The 24,997-nt window shown below is 45.3% G+C and overlaps 1 protein-coding gene across 7 annotated transcripts in view; it reads right to left on the reverse strand.

The window, feature by feature from the left end:
- Positions 1-8,113: 8,113 nt before the first annotated feature.
- The window catches only part of Ehmt1 (euchromatic histone lysine methyltransferase 1), a 134,247-nt gene continuing 117,363 nt past the window's right edge, over positions 8,114-24,997 (reverse strand). For 3 of the 7 annotated variants that reach the window (XM_021185975.2, XM_029469706.1, XM_021185967.2), the window contains 9 exons: positions 23,508-23,662; positions 22,365-22,532; positions 22,050-22,194; positions 21,233-21,310; positions 20,299-20,414; positions 19,337-19,423; positions 18,806-18,884; positions 9,644-9,819; positions 8,114-9,488 (listed from right to left, as the gene is read on the reverse strand). In XM_021185975.2, coding sequence (XP_021041634.1) covers positions 9,308-9,488; positions 9,644-9,819; positions 18,806-18,884; positions 19,337-19,423; positions 20,299-20,414; positions 21,233-21,310; positions 22,050-22,194; positions 22,365-22,532; positions 23,508-23,662 — 1,185 coding nt within the window. In that variant the 3' untranslated portion in view covers positions 8,114-9,307. The remainder of the gene's footprint in view (positions 9,489-9,643; positions 9,820-18,805; positions 18,885-19,336; positions 19,424-20,298; positions 20,415-21,232; positions 21,311-22,049; positions 22,195-22,364; positions 22,533-23,507; positions 23,663-24,997) is intronic. The other 4 variants (XM_029469690.1, XM_021185985.2, XM_029469703.1 and 1 more) reach the window with 2 other exon arrangements.

A 24,997-nucleotide genomic window follows, 5' to 3' on the forward strand; every position in this document is an offset into this window, starting at 1 on the left:
GAGGGAGGAAGGGAGGGAGGGAGGGAGGGAGGGAGGGAGAAGATTGAGTGGGAGAGATGGAGAGGGAGAAGTGAGCAAGACTGAATGTGACTAAGATGTCAGAGTCAACACCACATAAATAAAAATTCTAGAAAGTTACCTCCTGATCTACAGATTCCAGGGAGAACATGGATTCCATCAACACAACATGAAACAAATGAAGTCAGGTCTCTGGTGCTGTTTGTCTTATGACTTCCTACAGCGGCCAGGGAGACCTACAAAAAGAGCTGGGCAGAGGTATGTCCCTGCACAGCATAAGAATGATCTGGAAGCTTATGAAACAGCTAGCCTGAAGTAACAGAAACAACTAGACAAACGGCCACACCAGAGTTGAAGGCAAGACTTAATCCCTGAACGTCGTCCTCAGACTTCCATATCTTCACTGTGGCATGTACAAACACTGTGTAGACACACACATACAGACTTCCTTACAAAGAACAGTGATTAGATACTGAAGGATGCAGATATATTGGTTACTAAGACACAACAGAAAGCCCCAAATTGGAATTGGACCCATAATACATCAGTTGATCTCAGACAAAACAGCAAGTCCAGGTGAACATCCTAGTGTGGCTGTCTCCTGCAAGCATGGTACAATCATTGCCATGATGAAGCTGGCAGGATGTGGTGAACTCTATACACAGTAAGATGTGATGACCTATATTTATAGGATTGGCCCAAAATTGCTACAAGAAAATGAGCAAAATCAGTGATAGTCAGGACAAGGCTGATGGTGGTGATGACATCGCCATTGTGAAGGGCCACTGTTCTCCTGCCCTGGCTGCACATGGTCTTGAGGGCCAGAGTTGACAGGAGGTAAATGTGCACTGGGGTCAGAGATGCTCTCCTGCTGGCCTTTTCACGGGGCACCCATATGGGGCTGAGACTTTTCAATGATGAAGTTATTCTGGAAAACTTACTGTCAGGTGGCTGGGAGCTACTCAGACCCTGCCTACCTGCAGCAGCTTCTCTCTCTACCCTCACAGCTGCTGTTTAAAAGAAAAAGCAAAGCAAAGGAAACAGAAAGAACAGGTATTTTTACAGTGGCTTCTGCAGTGCTCGATTCTCAAGTTCTCAAAGGAAATCGTCTCAGTCTCTTTTCTGCGGTGATAAAACATGGCCAAGGAAACTTATAAAACTAAAGGGTTGTTGGGCCTTACCTGGTCAGAGTGAGATAATGACCATCATGGCAGGGAGAATGACAGCAGGCAGGCATGGCATGGACATTTCCTATTCTGATCCACAAGCATGAGGTAGAGAGTGTGTGAGCTAACTGGGAATGGTGTGGGCTTCTGAAATCGCAGATTTGACCCCTGGTGACACACCTCCTCCAACCTTCTCAAACATTTCCACCCATGGGGACCATGGGGACAGGCATATGAGTTTATAGGGACAATTCTCATTCAAACCATGTTCCACCTCCTGGCCCCCATAGGCTTCCTGCCATAGCATAATGCAAAAACAAAACAAAACAAAAAACATAAAACATAAAACAAAAACACACACACACACAGTCCAGCTTCTAAAGTCCCCATAGTTTTTCAGTCTAGGCACAGTTTCAAAGTCTAAACTCAAGTCAAATTCTTAACTGTTCTCTCCTATACTTCCTAACATACAGTGGCAATGAATGTAGATGACCATTCCAAAAGAGAGCANAGGGGCACAGAGAAGAAATACTGGACAGAAGCAAGACTGAATGAAACCCAGCAGGGCAAACTCCAAATCTATGGGAATAGCTCCACATCTAATGGCAAAGGTCTTAATGGCTCCACCCTTCCAGCTTTGCTGACTGCAACACATTTGTCTCTTGGGCTGATTCCACGCCCAGTATGTAGCTCTCCCTGGCAGACATCCCATGGNTCCAGCTTCTCCAGCATCTTGGGAGCCTCCAACGCAGCCCAGGCTTCACTTTCATAGCTTTATTTAATGGCCTCTCTGGGCCTCCATCAGGGACTCCCCTGCCACACACCTGGTCTCAGCAGCTTCCTTAACTGCACAGGAAGATCCCACAGCCCCTTACGCCTGTATCCATCCTGATTACAAAGCCAGAAAGAACCACATGGCCAATGCTACCAACTGCTGCCTGCTTGGTCTGGGACCTGGCTCCCTCCTTGCATTACATCTGCATAAACTGATTATAGGAGCAGATGAATCCTTAGGCCCTTTCTATTCACAGGTTGCAGCATTGGCTGGGTGGAGTCCCACCCTGAGGGCACCACGCCCTTTCTTCCCATCTCTCTTCATCCNTTTCAGNACAAGCCATGGCTCCCTCATTAAGTTTCCTAGTATTCTTTCTCCCCACACTGTACAGTTTTGATCTCTTTGTGCCCCGCTGGTACTTTTTCATTGCAGACCTGCCTAAGAGTGATCACTAATAACTGTGTGGTAGTCAATATTAGGCTGTCTTGAAATCACCTCTACTGGGAAATTAGTCCAGAACTCTCCAATGTAGCCTGGGGCAGATTCTCTGGACTGGAACAAAACCCAACCACATTCTTCTTCAATGTACCACAAGAATGGTGTCTAGCCACTTGCTAATACTGTCCTCCTCTGACACCTCTCAAGCTGGACTTCCACAGCCCACGCAGCTATCAGCACTACTGTCTTACAAGCNCCTAGGGATGGCTCCTTATCCCTGGTTACATTGTTCAACCACTTTCCTGGAACAGGGTCCCAAAGTCGTCCCCAATTTCCCAATAAACAGTATGGTCAGGCCTGCCACAGCAGCATCCCAGTCCCTGGTACCAAGTTCTGTCTGAGTTGTTGTCCTATTGCTGTGATAAATCACCATGACCAAGGTAATTTATAGACGGAAGCATTTAATTGGGCCTTACTTTCTAGTTTCAGAGGGTGAGTCCATGGCCACCATGGTGGGGAGCGTGGCAGCAGGCAGGCGGGCTGGTGCTGGAGCAGTAGCTGAGAGCTCACACCTTATCCACAAACACAAAGCAGAGGCAGAGAGAGTGAGCTAAAGTGAGAATGGTGTGGGCTTTAAATCTCAAAGGCCATCCCCAGGGACACACCTCCTTGACAAGCTCACACCTCCTCATCCTTCCCAAACATTTCCACCACCCGGAGAGTAAGCACTCAAATATATTAAGCTATGGGGGCCATTCTCGTTCAAACTACCACAGAAGTTTACAAACTACCCAGGCTATTGGGGGCTACAAATAGAACATCCCAGGTGATGGATACACATTAAAGCAAGGGTGGGACATGTTCTTCCCTGGCACCTGACTGCAATCTCATACTATGGGCTACTTATCAACTGTACCGTGAAACCTTCCTCCTCTCTGAGACCTGAGAGAGTGATCCCCTGACTTGCCTCACGCACCTCAACTCTCTTCAGAGTCCCTGCCAGGTTGACTTTCTGTGACATTACTAATTCTCCTAATGAATCTTAAACCGAAAGAGATAAACTGCATCAGTGAACCCTGGAGAGTTTCACTAAGTCATTCTCTATCCTGGATTTGGTGGCCCTTCCCTTCTGTCTACAGTACTTGTCTCGAGGGAATTAAGGCTTTTTTTATATTTCCATATGGAGAAAAGAAATCCACCTAGACATGTCTTACACTTTCCACAAAAATTCTTGATGGACTATAGGCCTAAACGTAAAATGTAAAAATATAATGAAACTTCTAAATATATCTATATTAATGTCCTTGTAGTGGTCAAAACTAAACAGATACTTAACATTTTATATCATGTGGAAGAGATTCCACTAAAGTTGATTTAAAGGTCAACAAAATCTAATCAGTGTTTTGTTTTTGTTTTTTGAGGGTTAGATTGCTTGACATGTTATATGTGATTTTTGTCATTTGAAATTATAGTAATAAGACTATAATATTTGTGTATAGAAAGATAAAAAGGCAAAGAAAAAAATAAATAGTTTGGGAATAAGCATCCGCTGCTTGGAGCTCTCCAGTGTGCCAATGCTGTTCTACCACACACATGGTTGTAGATCCAGAGGGCACCCAGCCGGGGTTCTCAGATTGTGTCCTGGAACAAGCAATTAAACCAGGGACCCAGAGATAATGCTAGGAACAGAAAGAATTTTAAAAGTATTAAGAAAGCAAGCACTTTGAAACAAGGAAGTGGGCCTTGGGGGTGAGAAAGGTTGACAGCTCAGTGGCAGATGCTATGCTTGGGACTTACATTCTAGTTGGTATGGACTCTTTCTGCTGTGCTCTGGGTGGGCAGGAGCCGTTAGACTTCTCTGTCACTGATTTCTCTCATATAACAGTCTTGATGCTCCTGTCCTTCCATACGTTTCTCCTACTAGAGCTCATCTGGAGAAAAGAGGTTTCTGGTTGAGAGATGACGTTGGACCTGCTAGGTGTCTGCTCAACATCTATGTCGGCCCTCACAAAAGTTAATGGAAAATGAACTGTACTCAAAACAAAATCTAAAACTTAATATTTGTGGTTTGTTTTGTTTTCAGTCTTTGCTGTCCTAGAACTCACTATAAACCAGGCTAGCCTTAAAATTGCAGAGATTTGTCTCCCAAGTGCTGTGATTAAAGGCATGTGCCACCCTGACTGGCCCGTGTACAGAATTTGCATAGCCTGGTTTTCAATACTTTAAAATGTAGAACTTGAAACAGGCTAACATAAAAACAAAAAGCTTATTGTGGGTCACCAGACACAACTGGTGTTAGCCATCTTGCTGTCAGGAGCTTGAAGGGACAAAAGGTACCACACGACAACAGAGAGGGAGAGGGTGTTTTCTCCCCTGACTACACAGAAACATGATTGAGCAATGTCATCACTCTGATGACCTCATTCCATCTTAAACCCTTAACAAAGGTCCCCTTTTGCACACCACATTTGGATTGAATTTCTACCCTAATACCTCACGAGGAGAAAGATCAAACTCCAATACAGGACACCATAGCCAGGCCACAGTGAGCTTTAGAAAAGGATAGAGAGAGAATGTTCTGCTTCCTTAAAAAAAAAAAAAAAAAAAATCCAGTGGAGGGCGTAAGAGAGAGGAAGATGCAGGGGAGGAGGGGAATTCGGAAAGCACTTCTGTTCCTGACGATGCAGATGGTAAGTGCTCTTTTGTAGATCCGGGGCTGAAGCTCAGTGATATGCTTGGGCCCTAGCATGGGTAAGGGGGTCAAGTGCTCATAACTGGCATGCTCAAATGATAGCAGCATGTACTTACTATATGGGTTAACCAATTTACTTCCAATCCCAGATAAGCAAAACCACCTGCACACGAATGCTTTAGTGGTTGCAGCTGAAACTAGGAAAGACTTAAACACACACATAGGAAAGTGTAACTATATTCTCCTAGTATGAAATGCTTTCCAGGGGTGGGGTAGGGAGGGAAAGGTCAATACAGAGATGCTCTACAGACAAGAACAGACAACCCAGACCAAAGCTAGGTTGCATTATAAGTCACTGGCTGACTTCTATACAGTCTAGAACAGACAAAACTTGTGATGGAAGGAATCAACACTGGAGACAACTTGAGGTTGTGGCAGCTGCCTGGAAGAAGCCAGGGCACTGAGTGAAGGAATAGTAAGATTCCTTGGTAAAGCCACGTGCCAGAATGTGTGTAGCCAGAATGACAAAAGACAGAAAGTCTGTAAACTATGCCTTGGTAAAACCTCGTCAATTTGGAGCTACCACACACCATGCACTGGCCTCCATTTGTATCCAAGAGCAATCCTTAAAACCAATACGGTACAGAACTGCAGCTGGTGAACATGCCCATCACCCCAGTGAGGAGACTGCCTAGGGGGAAAAGGGAATTAAAAACCAGCTGAACAGCTTATTCTCAAAATAAAAATAAGAGAAATGCGGTGATAGAGCACTTATGTGCAAGGCCTTGGGTCCAGTCTCTCTCTGGCTCTCCTTCTCCCTCTCTGACACGGTCCCACTATGAAGTTCAGGGTAGCTAAGCTGATCTCAAATTTACATAGATTCACCTGTCTCTATCTTCTAGGTGCTGTGTTTGCAGGTGTGTACCACTATGACTGACCCAGGAGTTCTTTCTAAATAGATTATACAGCCACAAGTCAAAAGACAGACTCTGCCATAGAAAAACTTAAGTTCAGCATGTGTATATAAAACTGTAGCATATACAAAGCTCATTTAAAAAAAAAATCAGCAAGATAGAGCAGAGTGGGCTACTGTAGAGGGATTTCACTGGGATGCCAACCTGGCAACAAAGATTGATGTCATCAATAACCAAAGAAGTTCAAAACAGCACACTACAATGTTTCCCTGTAAACAGTGAAAAGAAGAAAGTTGGAGTATACTCGATTCGTTTTATGGCAGTTCAGTAACACACTACAGTTACTGTTAACTGAAAGGTAGACAGGGAGGCAAAAGCCAACTGTACTTACTGGGAAATACAGAACTGCAAGTTCAGGTTCATGAAGCCATCCATGAGTTGTGAGGGCACTATGTGTAAGAAGGAGTTACACACACACACACACACACACACACACACTAAATTGTGTGTTGTGTGTGGAGGTGCTACCTAGGAGAAATTCTAAACTCCAGGTGCATTCTGATTAGTTCGTAGGGCTTCTGTACCAGCCTAGAGATCTTTGGTGGCCTTCAGCAGGGTGGCAGGCAGGTCTGGGCTTTCTGTGGCTAGCACTGAACAACACATATCCTCTTATCGATCTGTGATGACTTGAATGAAAAAGACCCCCATAGGCTCATAGGGAGAGACATTAATTGAAAAGACTAAGAATTCTGATCTTGTTGGAGTAGGTGTGACCTCTTTATGTCACTTGGGGTGGGCTTTAAGGTATCAAAATGCTCAATCCAGACAGTGTCCGTCCCTCTCTCTTTCTGTCAATTCAGATGTAGAACTTTTGGCTACTTATCCAGCACCACGTCGGCCTGCACGCCAACATGTTTCTTGCCATGCCAATAATGGACTAAACCTCTAAACCTGCAAGCCAGCCCAATGAAATGTTTTCCCTTCAGGAGCTGCTATGGTCATGGTTCTCCTCACAGCAACAGATGCCCTTTCCCAAGAACAGAACTAGTAAAAGACAATGAACAAGCTGGGTAGTGGTGGTGCATACCTTTAATTCCAGCACTTGGGAGGCAAAGGCAGGCCTGGTCTACAGAGTGAGTTCCAGGACAGCCAGGGCTACACAGAGAAACCCTTTCTCAAAAAACCAAAAATAAATAAATAAAATAAAATAATAAAAATTAAAAAAGAATTAAAAAAAAAAAAAAAAGACAATGAACAAAATTCTTTCCAGCACAGTTTTTATTAGTGGAACTTTGGAAATAGGCCCATATTCATCAGCATAAGCTTAGGTATTGATGCTGCTTGAAGCACGCAACACACCCAACACCACACAAATCTGATTATATTAACATGGAGCGGGGGAGGGGGGAAGGAGGGGAGGGAGGAGACAGAGACAGAGAGAAATGCAGTATGGAGGAGGAGTGTTCCACAGTCAGGGAAGGGACCCTATGGAGAGGAGCTGCCGTGGGCTTCAGTTTCTATCTACCTGCATGGCATGACCCCTCCTCTGGTCTACCAGCATCCCACCTGCTCAGAGCCATCCTACAGCTGTAAGATGCAGCAGTGATGCTAGAACTATAGACTGGACAGCCTACCAGCCAAGGTGGCCTGCTTGACTATCTGTAAAGTGAAGACAGCTGCCTTCCTTCTAGAAAAGGCCTAACCAAGTGAACTCCACACATTGAAAACTGAAGCCTTTGATCAATTTTTCATTGAGCTTCAAGCGCTCCTGTAGTGAGCAAGGCCAGACCTCCATGGAGCACAGGGTGCTGCTTTGTCTAGGACCCCTAGAGAAGGAACCCTGCAGACATCACCTGTCAGCAGGCAGGGAAGCGCTGGGCTCTGTCTACCCTCACTGTGTCCCAATGAAGCCCTTCACATATGCAGATGGGGACTCACCTGCTCCTTCAGAATGGCTCTCAGTCTTGGACACCAGGCACCAAACACACGGACAAGGAACAAACAGGCAGCCCTCCAGAAACCCATGTAACCCCTGAGTGTACACCCAGAATGGAAGGACTAGGGATTTGCAGAAACCCAGAGAAAGAATGTGTCATAATAAAAACTCCATTTAAAGTACTTTTTTTTTTTATTGATTTCATTGAAAACAGAACAAGAAATGGTCTGAGCCAAAAGACTGCTCATAAAACTGTCAAAAAACATTTTAACAGAAAAAAATAAACATGACTGCATTATGAATGTTTTAGAAGAGTCACGCACACACACACACACACACACACACACACACACACATACACACAAAAGGAAAAAAAAAAACAAAAAACAAAAAACCAACCCACTGTCGCTGCACTAATTACAGTATTTAGAAAGGTATATGCCAAAAAAAAGTACATGACCTGCCCGGCCACCACACAAAAGGTGATGGCAAATTTATTCAGCTACAAGACTAACATTTTAAAAAAGTTTTTCCTGCACTTTATTCTAAAATCATTTTGTTCTTTTTTTTTTTTTTTTACAGTTGATAGTTTATTTTCATGTGGTGAGTAGAGACCACACCAGATTCAGCACCGTTGTCTGTGTTTGTGTTTTTATTCTTTGATGTCCTAATGTTCAGTAATGGTAAAAAACAAACGAGTTTATTCATCATCATAGCGTGTGGCTTAGAAATCAACAAAAGGTGCCTGCGTCAACGGAACTGGCTGGGGCCAGTACAGGGTCTGCCTGCACACACCAACCTGCTTCCTCGCAAAGAAACACCAGTAAGAGGCTTGATATATAGGGCTAGATATAGGGTTTCTTTAAAAAGCAAACCCACATTTCATCAAAATGAGTGGTGGGTCAGCCAAACTCTCCAAGGCTGTAAGGGAGCTAGTGTCCTCCAGTGGCACATGGGAGCTGGTGCCAGCAACACAGGCTGTGGGCAGCAGGTCTAACGGAGCAGCTTGTAGGTGATGGTGGCCTTGGTGAGTGCCATACAGGAGCGTGACCAGACATTATACAAACAAAACTGGCAGTGGAGCAAGGGCTTCAGAGACCAGAGGGAGACGTGGGAAGTGCTGCAGCACAGAGTCACCACCAGTAACTCACAAGTTATGCAACATGGAGTCCCAGGTCTCTGAGGTGCAGGCCCAGAGGCATGCTCTGGCCTGAGCACTGGGCCAGCTAAATGAACACCTCGGGCCCAGAACATTCCTGAGAGGTGTCCATACCTCCAGCTCCTCTTGGACATATGTAGAGTTTCTTCCTCTCTAAATTGCAGTCACCAGAATCTCATTTTGAGGGTCCCACTAGCCACACTGGCAATTCATAGGGGGTCAGCAGCGGCTGCAGAGCTGGTATCTGGAAGGCCATTCTCCTGAGGCTCCTGGGCTGCACTGGCTTGCCGCTGGGCCAGGGCTGCGCTTGAGTGCCGACACTTGGGAGACCCACACCGGCAACTGAAGAGCTTGCCCTTGACGTCCCAAAAGCGCTCCCCATAGTCGAACCTGGGGGAGAAAACTCAGGTGAGATAACCCAAGTACCCCTAAGCTGTCCTGTCCAGACCCAGAACCCTACATGCTAGAAGCACATTCATGACTAGGAAGGCAGAAACCACACCCACCCAGCCAGGGTCACACACTGTGCCTGTAGCTGTACACACCCCAGCTGCTCCCCAGCCTGAATCAGGCGGGTACTGAAGAAGGCAATCCTGGGAAACCGCAGGTCCTGGTGTGACATGAACACTCGCACAGGCACAAGGTTGGGTTCGCAGTGATGGTTTATGAACCGGCTGACATTCCCATAGAACCGAGCATCAATGCAGTATACCTCTCCATCCTTTGGGGTAAAAAAGAGAAAGGCTGCAGTCAGTGATCACTCCAGGACATGTCCTTACCCCAGACACCTGCACTGCAGTCTTGAAAATCGGGAACTGGACAGTGGCTCTGCCAGGATTAAAGAACTTTCTTCTCTGGCCCACAGTGACAACTCGGGGTTCAGCAAAGCAGACTTCTGTTACAGCCTGAGGGTAGCCACAGGCCATGCTATACTAAATTCTGCAGTGCCAGAGGTAGGAGTACAATGCTAACCTGGGACACAGGAGGACAGGGTTCTAAGTGTCTCTGTCCCACAACTCTGTCTGATGCTGTGATTGTTTCTGAGCACAGAGGGACTGTAGGATCAAGACTTACTTAGTGGGCTGTACTAGCTCATGAGCCATTTAAACAGTTGTCTCACAGAGATCCTATGTGTGAGAAGCTCCTCTGGTGGGAGTATTGTATATACAGCAAAGGAGGCCTCTGCTGCAGGGGGCAGGCCTGACATGCAGGAAAGACCAGGAAACTGTCTTAAACGCTGACAAGGAGCTGCCCAGGATTAAATGGGCACCTTGAGATCCACAGGCAGACATGAGCCTGCCCACAGTGCACATCCAGAGCTTGCTGCTATGGGCCATCCCAGCTGTGGAGCTTAGGCATGATTACTACATACACAGTACATAAGAGAGGAGTGAGAGAATGAAGTGTGTGAGGAAGGCGCTGCAGGACCTACCTCTGTCTAGGATAAAGCCCAAACAAGAACCTGCTCTAGACACCTGCACATACCCATGTGAGTACACTCAGAATTCAGGCAAAAGTCAAACCCAAACCAAGAAGGGAAAAGCAAGGGTCAAAGATGGGTATCTGACAACATTTACTCAGTAACTTCCAAACTTGTAGGATATGAACATGGATGAATGTACTCCAGCAATATCCCTGAACAAGAGAGTTTATGAGAGAATTCACTAACCACTCAGATCAAAGACAGAGCAGCCCATGTCCTGCATCTGCCAGTAATAAGACAGTAATCTAAGAGATTTGGGTGTTATGGTTTTGAGACTATTTCTGTGGTGACAGCTTAGGAAACTATAGATTAACCTAGCCTATGAAGAAAACAACTCTAAGAGCAGCCACTACACATGCTAAAGGTACTCAGAACCGTGGGATCCACAGGGAATGAATCCTTGGGCTTCTCGGTTGGGTGCCAAAGTCCAGACACTGAAATTTCTGGCTGCCCTAGCCCATATTGTAAGGAGACATCAAGCTGACTGGAAGCAGCACAGTTGGACAGAGAGAGACCAGGCCTGTACATGAATAGCAGAGTTCGAATCTGAAGCCAGGCTAAAAAACAACAAAAGGTTTGGGGGGGTGGGGGGTAAGGGGGGAGAACTTGAAGGGAAAAGGAAAACAAAACTTTAAGAATACAAATGAGCACCGGGCACAGTAGTACCTACACACCTTTACTTCCAGCGCTCAGAAGGCAGAGGCAGGCGAATCTGAGTTCAAAGCCACCCTGGTCTGACTACACAAAGAAATCCTGCCTTGAACCCCTCTCACTCCTAAAGAAAAAAACTACAAATGACTCGGGTCAAGAAGCAGAGGCAATAATAAATAGTAATTTTCAGGACAGACAGAGCTACACAGTAAGACACTGCCTGGAGATAAATACATAAACAAGCAAACAAACACATAAATAAATAATATTAAAAAGTCAGCTGAATCTAGCTGAAGACAAGCAAATGCTACACAGGGACAAGTGTCAGGGGAGCTTCTCATGTTCTATATACCACCAACCAGCAGGCCATCAGAGTGCAGTCACTACAGACAAGTGCAAAATCCGGGCAAAGAAAAGGACATAGCAAGAGAATCAAGTAGGATTCTACTGAAATCCACTGATTACTCACCCCTCCTCCGAGTAAAGAAGCAAGATCCACAGTGCATCACTGCACAGGATAACTCACTGAGAGGCCATTTGCAAAACAGCCAAGGTGAAACCAGCCTTCATATCCCCAAAAGACAAAGAGAGACTCTATGTGCTGATGACTTCTGTACTATACTGGCAAGTGAAAAAGGAAACAAATAAAACTATACCACTTTCTGTATAAGCACAAAAAATAAGTACCTTTCTTTCTACAGATAGTCCCTGACTGGGAACAGGGGGAATAGTACCATGAGTGAAGTAGCCATTCTCCTTTAAAGCTCCTACTTGAAATCCTGACCTCACAGTGCATCAATCAGGGAAGTGACTGCAGCTGAGACTCAGTGCACACACAAGAGAGAGTTCATACCTCACACAACACAGAGCAAAGGCACTGGCTACGAACCAAGAGGTGGCTTCCACCAGCATGAAAACTGTGAGGAACTGTGGATGTCAGTGTTTGTGACAGCAGCCAGAGAAGACTCCAATATCCAGTAACAGAACACAGAACATGCAAAGTTTAAATATAATTGCTACTTTTAGAACATACAAGCCTTCTGCATAATCAAGAGTATGATAAAATGCTTGGATAGCCTGTATAAAGTACTGAGTCCAATCTCCCAGCACCCCAGTACAAATGAACAAACAATCTAGACGTTGTATTTTGGGGAATTATGATGTTTAAGGCAAAGGCTTCCGGCACTGAACCTGATTTGATCTGCAGAACACACACGGTGGAAGGAAAGAACCAATTCGCTCCGACCTCCACATTATATCTGTCTCTGCCTGTCTCTTTCTCTCTCTAAAAATATTTTGAGAGATTTTACTATGTGACATCAGACTGCTCCGCACGGGAGTTGGACTGCACATGTGCTGCCATGCCAAAACCACAAATTCTTAAATTTCCAAATCTGAATTAACTAACACATTAATATAAAAATGTGTAACAAACTGGTAACACAACCGCACAGAAATAAAATTACAATACTTCAAGTACTCAGTAAAATATATGCTAAGACCCAAACAGCTGCAGAAGAGCAGGACACACCCACAGCAGCTGTGCTATCTGTATGGTCCTAATATCAGCAAGGCTACTCTGACACAGACGGCAAGAACCAAGATTCTATCTATAGGTAAGTTCAGGGCAGCCCTCAACCTGAGCAGAGAAGTGAACCATCTATGGCCACGTGTCACATTGTTGACTCCGACTATAACTCCATAACTAAACATAAGTTCTAGCATCTTGGCCAGGTATAGTGGCACACAGTTAATCCTGCCCCTTAGAAGGCAGAGAAGGCTTAATTTCTGTAAATTCTGAGCCAGCCTGGTCTACATAATGAGTTCCAGGCCAGAAAGGGCTATAGAGTTATTAGACAGACAGACACACAGAGACAGACACAGACACAGACACGGGCACAAAGGTAGCTGGACAGATTTGTTCGGTGATTAAGCGTACTGACTGCCCGATCATCTAAGGAACCTGGGTTGATTCCCAACTCCCATGTTCACAACTGACAACAACTCCATCTCCAAGGGCACCAGGCACACCCATGGTGCACAGAAATACAATATGTGTAGGCAAAATACCCATACACATAAAATAATGAATGAATGAAATGAATGAACAAATACCTTAGCAGAAGATTTTTTTCTATGAAATCCATTCTCACAAAGGACACAGGGGTCTTAAAAAGGTGAGATTGCAACTGTGAGGCTGGGCTGATCACAGAAATCTACTGGTACCAGAAAACAGCAGGTCAGGTACGGGGCAAGGTCTGTGGGACCCAAAACAAGAGCTATGTGCACATTAAAGAGCCATAACTAGGGGCTGGAGAGATGGCTCAGCAGTAAAGAGCACTGACTGCCCTTCCAGAGGTCCTGAGTTCAATGGCTTACAACCATTTGTAATAGGATCCGATGCCCTTTTCTGGTGTGTTTGAAGACAGCAACAGTGTACTCACATACATAAAAATAAATAAATCTTTAAAAAAAAGAGCTGTAACTGATCAAAACATACTGCATATATTTTTAAAAAGAGACAAACCATGATCTATACCAACATTCAAAACAAAAGGGTGATGGTATGTCTCTGTAATCCCAGCACTTGGGAGGCAGAGGCAGGAGAAAGCCACAAGTTCAAGACCAACCTAATCTAGATAGTAAAATCCTATCTCGAAACACACAAAGGGGAGAAAAAATTAAAACAACAAATTTCCTTTACACCTGGCAATGGGGAGACACATGGACAGAAGAGCATCTGCCTTCTCCCAAGAAAGAACAGACGGCTGAACATTTTCCTTCAAAAACAAAACAACAACAACAACAAACTCATGGGATGTGGAAACGACTCAGTTAGTCAAGTGTCAGCCACACTAGGAATGTGAGTCTAGAACCCTAGCACCCCTGCATGGAGATGTGCTGTTGTATCAATAAGGCCAAATCAAGAAATACGGTAGGAAGCAACAAGACACCAGATGCCAATATTTGGCGACACACACATACACACACACACTACAGCTCAAAATAAAAAAGTTCCTTAAATGAATGTGAATAGCATGACAGAAGTCCCTAGTTATACAGAAATGTCAGGTAAAAGGAGAACAGCCAAGGCTCACAAGTACCACAGAGTTCCTTCAAGAACACAACAGGTATTAGTAGGCCTCAGGAAGCAAGTGCAGTGACAGCTAGGGACAGACACATCCGGATGAAGGACCTCTGTAGAGCAGTAACTGGTGTCTGCCTACTGCAGCTGCCTCAATACTTGGGGAACTCTACTCTCCCTGGATGCAGCAAGTTTGAGTTCAGTCCTGACTAGCTCTGGAAACCTGCTCAATGCAGAGGTATTTGAGAAAACTGTAGAAATGTGTGAGAAAGCTGGCCCCAGATAAGAGCCACCTGTGTGTGACTGGTGTGATGGCAATGCCACAGCTGTCAGTGAAAGTGATATCACAGAAAGACACACACTGGTAGAATGCAGTAAGATGGTTTATTCATTTTTACATCCTACAAAGGGGGTGCGGGGGGGGGGGGATGCTGATCCTGGTAGTAGTACGGGTCCCTACCTCTGGTCGTCTTTGCTCTTTTGCAGATCAGAACATTCCCACAGCACACATCCCCCACCCCCATCCCCCAAAAAAGAGACTGTGAGAAACCAAATACCCCAAGAAAAGGCAGTCAGGTGAGTGCTTTCTTCTCTTTTTCCTTGTCTGCCCTTTCTTTTATCATCTACATGCAAGACTTCTTTAAAACTAGGAAAGGGCAGCAGAGAAAAATCAGACCAGGAATACCTGTGTGAGGAAGGGTGAGAGCAGAGGTGAGATGCAGGTGGGTAGCGGGTGAGGTAGGAAGAAGGAAGAATTGGATGGGCCTGGATGGGATAGAGGGATATGCGTGCTCAGCAACAAGAGGCCTGGGTATTTACAAGCAGCCATGTTTAACAGGCCCAACAGGACCTACTGTACTTACTGGATATTCCTTTACCTGCTACACAGTCAGTTTTATTCACTGGAGTTTCAAAGCACCTAACAGACCTGAAACCATCCACATCAACCCGGAGGGAGGGTACTTCCCACAGGGTCTGGCCAGTGTCTCAAGGAGCCAGAGAGGCTGACTATAAGCCTGTGGCCCTACGGCTATAGGCACAACTCCAGAAGCTATCATTATCACTGAGAGATGTTCTGTCCAGAACTATAAGCCTAGACATGACTAGTGCCATACTTTAAAATAACCCTTCCACCTAGAAAAATTTACCGCTATGGTCTCCCTCATAAGTATACTATCATTGCTCAAAGAAAGGGCCTCAGCATGACCCAGAGAAATTCTGCAACTGTCCAGTGTATACTCACTGGTCCGAAACTTCAGAGACTGTCCCCAAGTTGCACAGCCACTACTGGGCTTCTCAAAGGAGTTGTCCTGTACACATATCTGGGCCTGGATTCTTTACTGCAACCTGAATGATGAAGCCACGGAAACATGTCTGCTCACTAACCAGTACCCAACTCAGAAACTCAGAGGCCAAAAGCACCGGCTGTAGAACCTAGGCATAAAGGCCTACTCTCTTAACTTTGCCCTTGAAACAGCAACTTTCTATACCTAACTCTGGCTCCAACATACCAACTTCATGCATGTGCTGTTAATGCCAACCTTTTCTAGAATAGGGATAGTGTAGACTGCCAGTCTTCCTTTGAATAGGCCTCATCTAGCTCATTTCTACTGTCAAGAGTACTCATGAAATTGCTGAGACCTTTCTATGTATCTGCAGTTTGTTCTGAGTTTCTTTGCTCTCAGCATGACTACAGGACACAGTGCACTTGAAGAGCTGTCAGGGATCCTGTGCCCAGGCATCTGAATGAGGCAATAAATAAATGTGGGTATATTCTGGTCAGGGAACAGCAGCTGTGGTCACCAACTCAGAGGGTTTGATCTAAGCAAGTATAGGAAACAGAAGGCCTTGACATACTTATAGCTTTGAGTCCTAAATGAACAAGAACCACTGGCATGGTATTCTTTAAGATAAAAAAGACAATGGAGGAATTGAGAATGATGGCCACATATCAGCGTTGGTGAGGGAGACACCACTGGAAGTGATGAAAGGAACATGGAAAGGGTGGGACTCTGACAAACAGTCCTAGACACAGGCCTCATCCTACAGCCAAGGAATGATGGGCATGACGCTCTTAGGGAGTGCTGACAGAGTGGGAGTACTTGCACGACCACTGTGCTAACATCCCTGGTGGGGAGACAATAGTTTCCCCTCTACCAATGTACTGAGAGGGCAAATGAAACTATCTTTATTCATACAGCACGTAACTGTATATGCAATAAATTCTAACCAATAACCCATTAAAAATACCAAAATTAAAAGGTGAATATAGCAATATCAACCAAAACAAACAAAAAAACAAAGCAACCATTTTGAAGTACTACCCATAATCAGTTGAGAAATGGAATTAAAGGCAACAGCATTTTAAGAACCATGTATAAGATCTATGTCTTATCCAGCAAGGCTCTGGTGAGAGAAATAGTCAAGCCCTGGTAGGTCTGGACACCTAGAGTGCAGTATACTGCACGTATCTGAGTAGACAAGACCTATGAAGTCCCAGTCAAGGCTGCAGAGCTGCTGACCATACGGACACCATACAGACTCAGATTAACCTGGGAAAGCCAAAGTTCCAGGCACTAAGACACACATGACAGGAACAGTGTGAGGACTAACACCGCTCGCATGAGTGAACTCTGCCATCAAGAGGGTGGCACTGGTACGAGAGTCAGAAACCAGACAAGGGACAAAACATATTCCATCACAGACAGCAGCATGTAGGTGAGAAGCAGTGTACTGGCCAGCAGTACAAGATGACTACAAGTCCTCACAGACAGAAGCAACCTCAGCTCTCACCTCAGACCACTCACCAAGGTCGACTCAAAACAGGTACGGAGCCAAACTTAGTTTCTATGGAAAGACATGGTGGAAAAGCTGTATGATCTTAGGAGAGAGAGAGGCTCCTCAAGACAGAATAGACTGGACATTAAAAACATTTGGCTGGAGAGGTGGCTTAGCAGTTACAGTGCTGGATTCCAGCACCTACATGGTGGCTTAGAGCCTTCTGTAACTCTAGTCTCAGGGGATCTGATTCCCTCTTCTGAGTTCTGTGGGCACTAGGCATGCAGGCAAAAATATATCATACATATAAAATAAAGTAAAACAAAAAATTATTAAAAACCTAAATAAGGATGCTATAAAAGCCCAGAGAATATAGAATTGAAATACTGGTAACCAGCCTACCACAAAACACAAAACAGACCTGTCTATCACCCAGAAGGGATGAGATGCACACCAAGCCAAGTATCCACCAATAGGAGAGGAGCTCTCACAGTCACCCTTGCCTGTTTTGCATGCACAAGCACACAGAAAGACAAAACTTAACTGAATTCAGGAATTGACAAGGTTTTGACACTCTTGAGCCTGAGAATGATGTTTGGTTTTTATTTGTGTTTGTGTGGAGGTGTTTTGTTTTGTTTTACTGTTCCAGGATGGCCTGGAACCAGCCAAGGAGGAAGAGCTGAACTTTTGGTTTCTTAGTCTCTGCACCATGTGAGTGCCTGGAGCCAATGGAGGCCAATAGAGGGCATCACAGCCTAGGGACAACAGTAACAGACAGTTTTGAGATGCCATAGGGATGCTGGGAATTAAACCCAGGTCTTCTGGACTATCAGGCAGTGCTCTTAACTGCTATACCATCTTTCCAATACCCATAGCTGGTCATAACATAGATCTTGCATCACAATTGCTAACCTCTTGAGTAACTTCAAGAGTCAGAGCCTGAGGTCAGAGTGGCCCAGTTCTCTGGGGAACTCCAAGATTGGGTGGTTACAGTTAGAGCATAGAAAACTTTTATTCCCTTACCAACTAGCACAGACTGTGAGATTTAGGATATTTACTAATTACGTACTTTAAACAGCATTTCATTACTTAACTCTGGCTGGTTTCAAACTCAGAAATCTGCCTGTTTCTGTTCCCATGTGCTAGGATTGAAGGTGTGTGCTGCTGCGTCCAGCTTAAGAAGTTTATAAAGAACAATTCCTGAATTCAGAAACAGCGACAGACTGGGGTGGTCTTAGCCACCTTTTGCCTGGCACAGAAGCCATAGGAAACCCTAAATCCTGGAGCAGACCAAGTTTGATCCTCCACTCTCTCCCTACATAGGATATTAGTATCCTGATGTCAATGGAAACAGAAAAGCCTCCTCATCATTTCTGGATCCTATGCTGCTTCCTATGTGACTCCATGAGCTGCTCTCTATTGCTTGGTCTTAGGGGACCAGCCTGGGAACTGGCGGACATAATGAGGTATCCCAGGTATTTCCTTGAGGTATGTGGCTTGCTACAACAACAGAGGTATCTCAAGTTAGGGGCCTGTGCCTTGAACACCAAAATGAGCCTAGAACTGTATGATAAAGCATACACCCATACGCACCAGTGACTCCAGAGCTAGACTGCCTGTGCCAGCCACTTTCCAGAATACACTAAAACCAACTGCCCAAGTTTTACATTTTGCAATCATTTGCTCATATGTGTTGGCCCTTCACATTACCTTATTGTCGAGATCAAAGAGGTAAGAGTCCTCTTCCCGAACATCAGCTTCAGAGTCTGAAATCAGCTCCCCTACGTATCTGTAGTGAGAAAAGGGAAGACCCGTCTCACCTCTGTGCCCTCAGACAAGCAACAATGTCATGGAAGGATACAGACACGGGACACTCTGGAAAAGTTCTATGGGCTGGGATCTGGATCTGGCCCCGTGTATTTGCAGTGCAAGGTGAGGAGCAGGGATGGCTTACCAAGATGCTAGTAGTAGAACTCTAAAGCTAGCACCTTTAGTAAATGACTGAGGCAGAAAATCTGAGCACAGCCCTAGGGCTAGCAACGGGGGCCTGGCTGCTGTAATCAGCGTCCCCACTGCTTATCCTCACTTCTGCATGACAGTGAAACATGCTCCCAGGGGCCTTAGAACATGAACGTGTATGAGAAGTTCAGAAATGAAAAAAAAAAAAAAAAAAACCAAACAAATAAACAAACAAACAAAAACACAATAAACACAGCTGTGGGACTCCAGGGACCCACTTACTCGCAGACAAAGGTGCCCAGTGGGATATCCTGGAGGGACCGCACACCCCAGCCCATGTCCTGTGTCCGATAAAGCTGCAGCCTTGCCCTGGAAAACAAGTAGAGGGTAGGTGGACATGTACCTGATGGTCCGCAAACCAACTGCATCCATTCTAAAGTGGGCGAGATGAGCAAACAGAGAAAAATGATGCAGATTCCAAATCAAGGAAGAATTATGACTCTGTAGGTGACTGAAAGCAGTTCCAGTCACCTTATAGACCCAGCATCACACACAGGAAGCTAAGAACCCCGGATTCAGACTGTCAAAGCATAAAGTATTACAGCCCTTGGTTTCCTCAACTTGTGGCCTAACTCACAAGGTAGCAGTGAAGACTAAAGGTCTCACCTCATAGAAGTGTCTCCACTAGAACCGACACTACTGCCAGTCTATTACTCAGGGAGTATGCCAGCAACAACCAGCCAGGAAGGCTCCTATTGGCTGGGTGTGTTCTAGGTAGACCATGCTTAAGGAATTCACCCTCTCTTGAAGGCATTCTCAGATAATGCCCTTCCAATTGGCCCATTTGTAAATATGGGGACACAGGTACTGAAGTCTGTGTACTCTGCCCTTGGTGCACTATGAACAGACCATAGCTACCAATGTTTAAAACTCGATTCTGGCTGTGACACAGGAGGCACAGGAAAAGGCACAGGACAAAGAGGGGGCTCAAGAACCAGGAAGAACACAACAGTTTGAGAAAAGCCAACCAACAACACAACACCATTCTTAATGTTGGTTGGCTTTCTCTAACACTAAAACCAAATTTAGCAAGCCCACTCATATCTCAGCCAGCCTAGCTCGGCTGGGCTGTTCACACACACACACACACACACACACACACACACTCCTTCTCCCAGACATTGGCTCTACCCACAGATATACATGCCTCTGGCCAGCGTGACCCAATATATCTACACCCTCACCTGAGACCATTTTGCACCACACGATTGCGGCAGTTCCTCCAGCATGAGCAGGCATGATTGCACTCGAAGATCAAGGGTGGTTCTGCCATGTTAAACTCAGGCAGAAGTCGGCCATCCTATTAATAGATGGCCACAAGGGCCAGCAGATGTCAACTAGCATTCTCTTTAAATGAACTTTAATGACATATTTTTACAAAATGCCCAGTCTGGCTTCAAATATACACAAACAATGGCTTATGGATAGACATTAACAGCTAGGGGAATAGCAGGGTTAGGCTCCACATCTGTGGTCTGAATGGAAATTTCACAGGTATGATACAGGTTTGAGGATCTCTGGGAGAAATCTTCCCTGGTTAATGCTGTTCTAATCCTCCTGTCCTGCCCTGCCCTGCCTCAAAACTATGCACCTCTTCTCTCTGCATACTTTGTCCCTGAGTTGCATCCTGGGTCCAAGGCGACTGTCTTAGTGCCTCCTCCCACTAGCACTGTCCGTTCCTTGTAAGACCATGACACTAAAACCTCAGGCCACTGTGTCTAGTGATAATAGCCATCCAGCTTGGCCTGGCTTGATCTTTCTACTCGTCATCTCTTTGGACAAATATATGTGGTAAACATATGGCAGGGCTCACCAAACAAAAACAACAAAGACGCTTCCTTCTACAGCTATGCCAGGACAGCCAGGATTATCCAGGTAGTGACAAAAGACATGGGTTTCAACCCGACGACTCTGGGAACTCATACCGCAGCCCCATAATCTACTTAGAATCACCCCTTAATTTCAGCTTGTCACCTCCTTCTACTTGTTTTCCATAACCAGCTCACCTCCAATTGTCCCAATGTCACTAGGACATCTGAGATTCAGAAAACATGCTCACAGACTCACTTTCATGGAACTTACCACATAAGCACATGTGCAGCAAATGTGTTTCCTCACCTTATCATACCAGCAGCGCATGCTCAGCTGGCCACACATGCAGGTGCTAGAGGAGCAGTCATCTACACACACGCAGTACTGAAAACAGAGTGGACTGCATGTCAGACAGGCATCACATTCCTGCTACCCAATCCTGCCCTTGCAATTACCACCAAATGCTTGGGAAAATCTCAATTGCCTTTAATTTGCTACCATCTCTCTTAGGAGCAAGGTGGAAAGGCTTGGGACACCATGAGGAAAATGCACCATGCTGGCAGGGAGCAGCAGGCAGGAGTTTAGACATGTGTAGCCTACAAGGGGCTAAAAAGCTCTTGCACTCAAGGCCAGATACCTCTCAGAAAAAGATGAGAATACAGAATCTCACAATCAAACTAACATTTATACGGCTTATTTTGTGAGAATCAGGAGACTCCTTTAAGCACAACTGTAAGGAAAAGCCTTTCAAATGAAAAAGTCAAAGAGAAATGGGAAAATTGTATTCCAGGCTATGGCTGCTGGGGCTGGGGAGCATGCAGTGCACTGCTTAGACCAGCATGGACCCTCTTGATCATGACTTAAGGACCAGGAGATACTGAGGCTCTGAGCAACCACTGATAGGGACACTTAGGGCCTTCAATAGGCTTTCAAAGTATGCTAGGAGAACTGGAGTCCTGCCTAACAGAGAACTTGAGGTTTTTATCTTTCTTCCACTTCTTTACGTCAAGACAAGTACAAAGAGAACAGAATCTCCTGGGATACTTCCACAGGCCTTCTTCCAGAATGGTGCTAAGTGCTAGGACCAAGTTCTAGGGATCTGCCACCCCTTCTTCCCACCAACCTGCAAATGAGTGATGTTTCTGTCAATGTTCATGGGGGATGTCACGCAGTTCTGGGAGACATACTTATAGTTGGTAGGACACAGCTCACTATCCACAGCATTGACACAGGGAATGGGAATGCGCTCATACCCTCGAGCGATGTCTCTGCGCAGAAAAGGGGGATGTTACTTGTGCTGCTTCAGCTTCTGCCCCGTGGAAGACAGACACAGCTGCCAACCAGTGCCCACACTAGACTTGGGTCACAGGGGCTCCAGCTCTCCTAGCCCACCTGTCAATGGTTTGCTAGACTCTTCTCAGTGTTAGAACCTTCTCACCTGCTCACCGTCTTCTCAACAGCAACGGGCTTGTCAGGGGCTGAGTCCCGAAGTGCTTTGCTCATCTGCAATGCACTCCACACCTGCGAACTGAGGCTTGCACACTGCAAGGGAGTCTCTCCTTCCTTGTTTTTCAGAGTAACATCCGAATCCCGAGAAAGAAAGAGGCTGAAAGGGAAAATAAAGGCCAACAAAACATTCAGGTCTGAATTTAGAAGAGACACAGTTAAGACATAAAATGACCAGCTATCTGTCATGTAGCACCAAACTTATAGCTCAGTGACTCTGGAACAAGCATGCCTTGCCAGGATCCTGCACATCTGCTCCCACCAAATACTTATAATGAGGCATCAGTCTTCTCACCTGAACATGTGTGTAGGAGCTAAGAGTGTTTAGCTAATTTTCTTAGACTTTGTTTTCTAATTTGCCCTTAAGAATAAAGGAAATGGCCGGGTGTGGTGGCGCACGCCTTTAATTCCAGCACTCGGGAGGCAGAGGCAGGTGAATTTCTGAGTTCGAGGCCAGCCTGGTCTACAGAGTGAGTTCCAGGACAGCCAGGGTTATACATAGAAACCCTGTCTCAAAAAACCAAAACCAAAACCAAAAACAAAACAAAACAAAAAAAGAATAAAGGAAACGATATGGAAAACAGGTGTTTGGGGTATGCAGAAGGGCAACACAGCTCGTCTGCCTGATGAAGGAAGAAGGGTTGCCACACCTGTGCTAGAGAGTTTCAAGTACCGCAAGGCCATTTCACTTCCCCTTTCCAGGTGCAGGAGAGGTGCCACCTGCTCATCAGAGCAGCACACCACTGCCGGCATGTAAAAGCACCCTAAACAGCCACCATTTCCACCTGAGAGGGAGAACCAATAGTACCCAGTTCCTACTGAAACTGTCCCCATACTGTTGGGTCTGAGACTTTGTTAAGATTCAACTAATAATGTGGGTGGGTTTGTTTGTTTCTGTTGTCTAGGACAACTATGAGCCCAAAAGGTACCATAGCTGATCTGAGATATCAATTGGAAAAGGTATTTCTCCACCTATATATAGCATCAGCTCTAGGTAGAGTGTAGACACAGCCATTTAACGGTCACTCTAGGTAACCTGGCAGCAAGCGCTATATTGGCATAGGGCTGCACTCACACAACACAGTCGTAGCGATTCTCCCTGGCTGCGATGTGCAGGGGTGAGTCTCCATGGATATTCACAGCATGCAGGTCACACTTGGCAGCCAGAAGTATTTCAGCTATGTCCACACAGCCTGAAAATGCTGCCCAGTGCAGACAAATGTTCTCCTCCTGCACAGAGATAAAATGAGAGCGCAGTGAAGATGGTTTCTGGCTCGGAGCACGCTGCTGGGAGCAGACAAGGACATCCTTGGTGCTTGAGCAAGCTGGTTATTCCTAGCACAGGCTACACTGGAGAAGGGATTTGTACTTTCATCAAACAGAGAACAAAAATCCTATCTAAACTGCAGCATTCATCTATTTTTTTTCCCACTTTAAAAGTAATATAATACAGGGTTGGAGAGATGGTTCATTGGTAAAGACCACATGTTTCTCTTGCAGAGGGTAAGGAGACCTGAGTTTGGTTCCCAGCACCCACAACGGGTAGCCTACAACCACCTATAACTCCAGTTCCAGAGGATTTAACACACACATCTTAAAAAATTTAGGGGAAAAAGGGTAATATAATCACTTACAGACTATTTTGAAAGTAGAATAATACAGAATTATGCCACCTTGAATAGGGTAATTATTAAAATAACTAGTAGACTTTCTTATTAATTTTAAAAGTAAAAGCACTTAATGACCTAAGTTTGACCCCCAGAACTCACGTGAAAGTGAAGAAGAAATCTGAGAAAATAGTGACAGTTGATGACATCTGGGAAGAGTCATTTTCCTTAAGGCTATGGCCAGTGATGGTTCACAACTGGATTTGGTAGTTATTTAAGACAAAATAACGGAGGACATTAAGTTGGACAGGGCTGAAGAAATAGGAAGTGGATCTGAGGAAGTTAGGTGTCAATACAATCAAGTACAGTTTATGAAACTCTCAATAAAATACTAAGTATTTAAAAGGCAGGAGCTGAAGAGATGACTCAGTGGCTAAGCCTGCTTGTTGCTCTATCATGAGGACTGGAGATTGGCACCCACTCAACAAGCAAGGCATCCAAACTCTGTGGGATGTAACATCTGGACACATGTGCACAGACACACTCACACATTATTTAAATCTCATGAAGTAATAATACTTACTATAGTCTCCTGTCAGGACACAATGGCAACAAACCCCTGCCGGCCTCTGCCCATCTATGGTCACCACTCCTTAAGGACTCACCTCAACTGAGCCTGCAACTACAGCCTATACATTATAAAGCTTAGAGTTTGCCCTTTCCACTGAATGATCAGCCCACTCCATAATTTATTAACTTCTTAATTTACTGAATGCTGTTTTTCCTCTGGAATGTAATACTAAAGGCTATTCCTATCCACTCCTACCTCTTGCCCTCTTTGCCTCTCTCTTGTGGATTCTTTCTCAGGTCTAGACATTCAGAGATAGAATTTCTGGCTATAGATATAAAAGACTGGCCTGAAGTGGTCTCCCCCACTATGACCAGTCATTGTTGCTTC

This window comes from Mus caroli, chromosome 2 (assembly GCF_900094665.2).
Source record: "Mus caroli chromosome 2, CAROLI_EIJ_v1.1, whole genome shotgun sequence".
Taxonomy (NCBI): domain Eukaryota; kingdom Metazoa; phylum Chordata; class Mammalia; order Rodentia; family Muridae; genus Mus; species Mus caroli.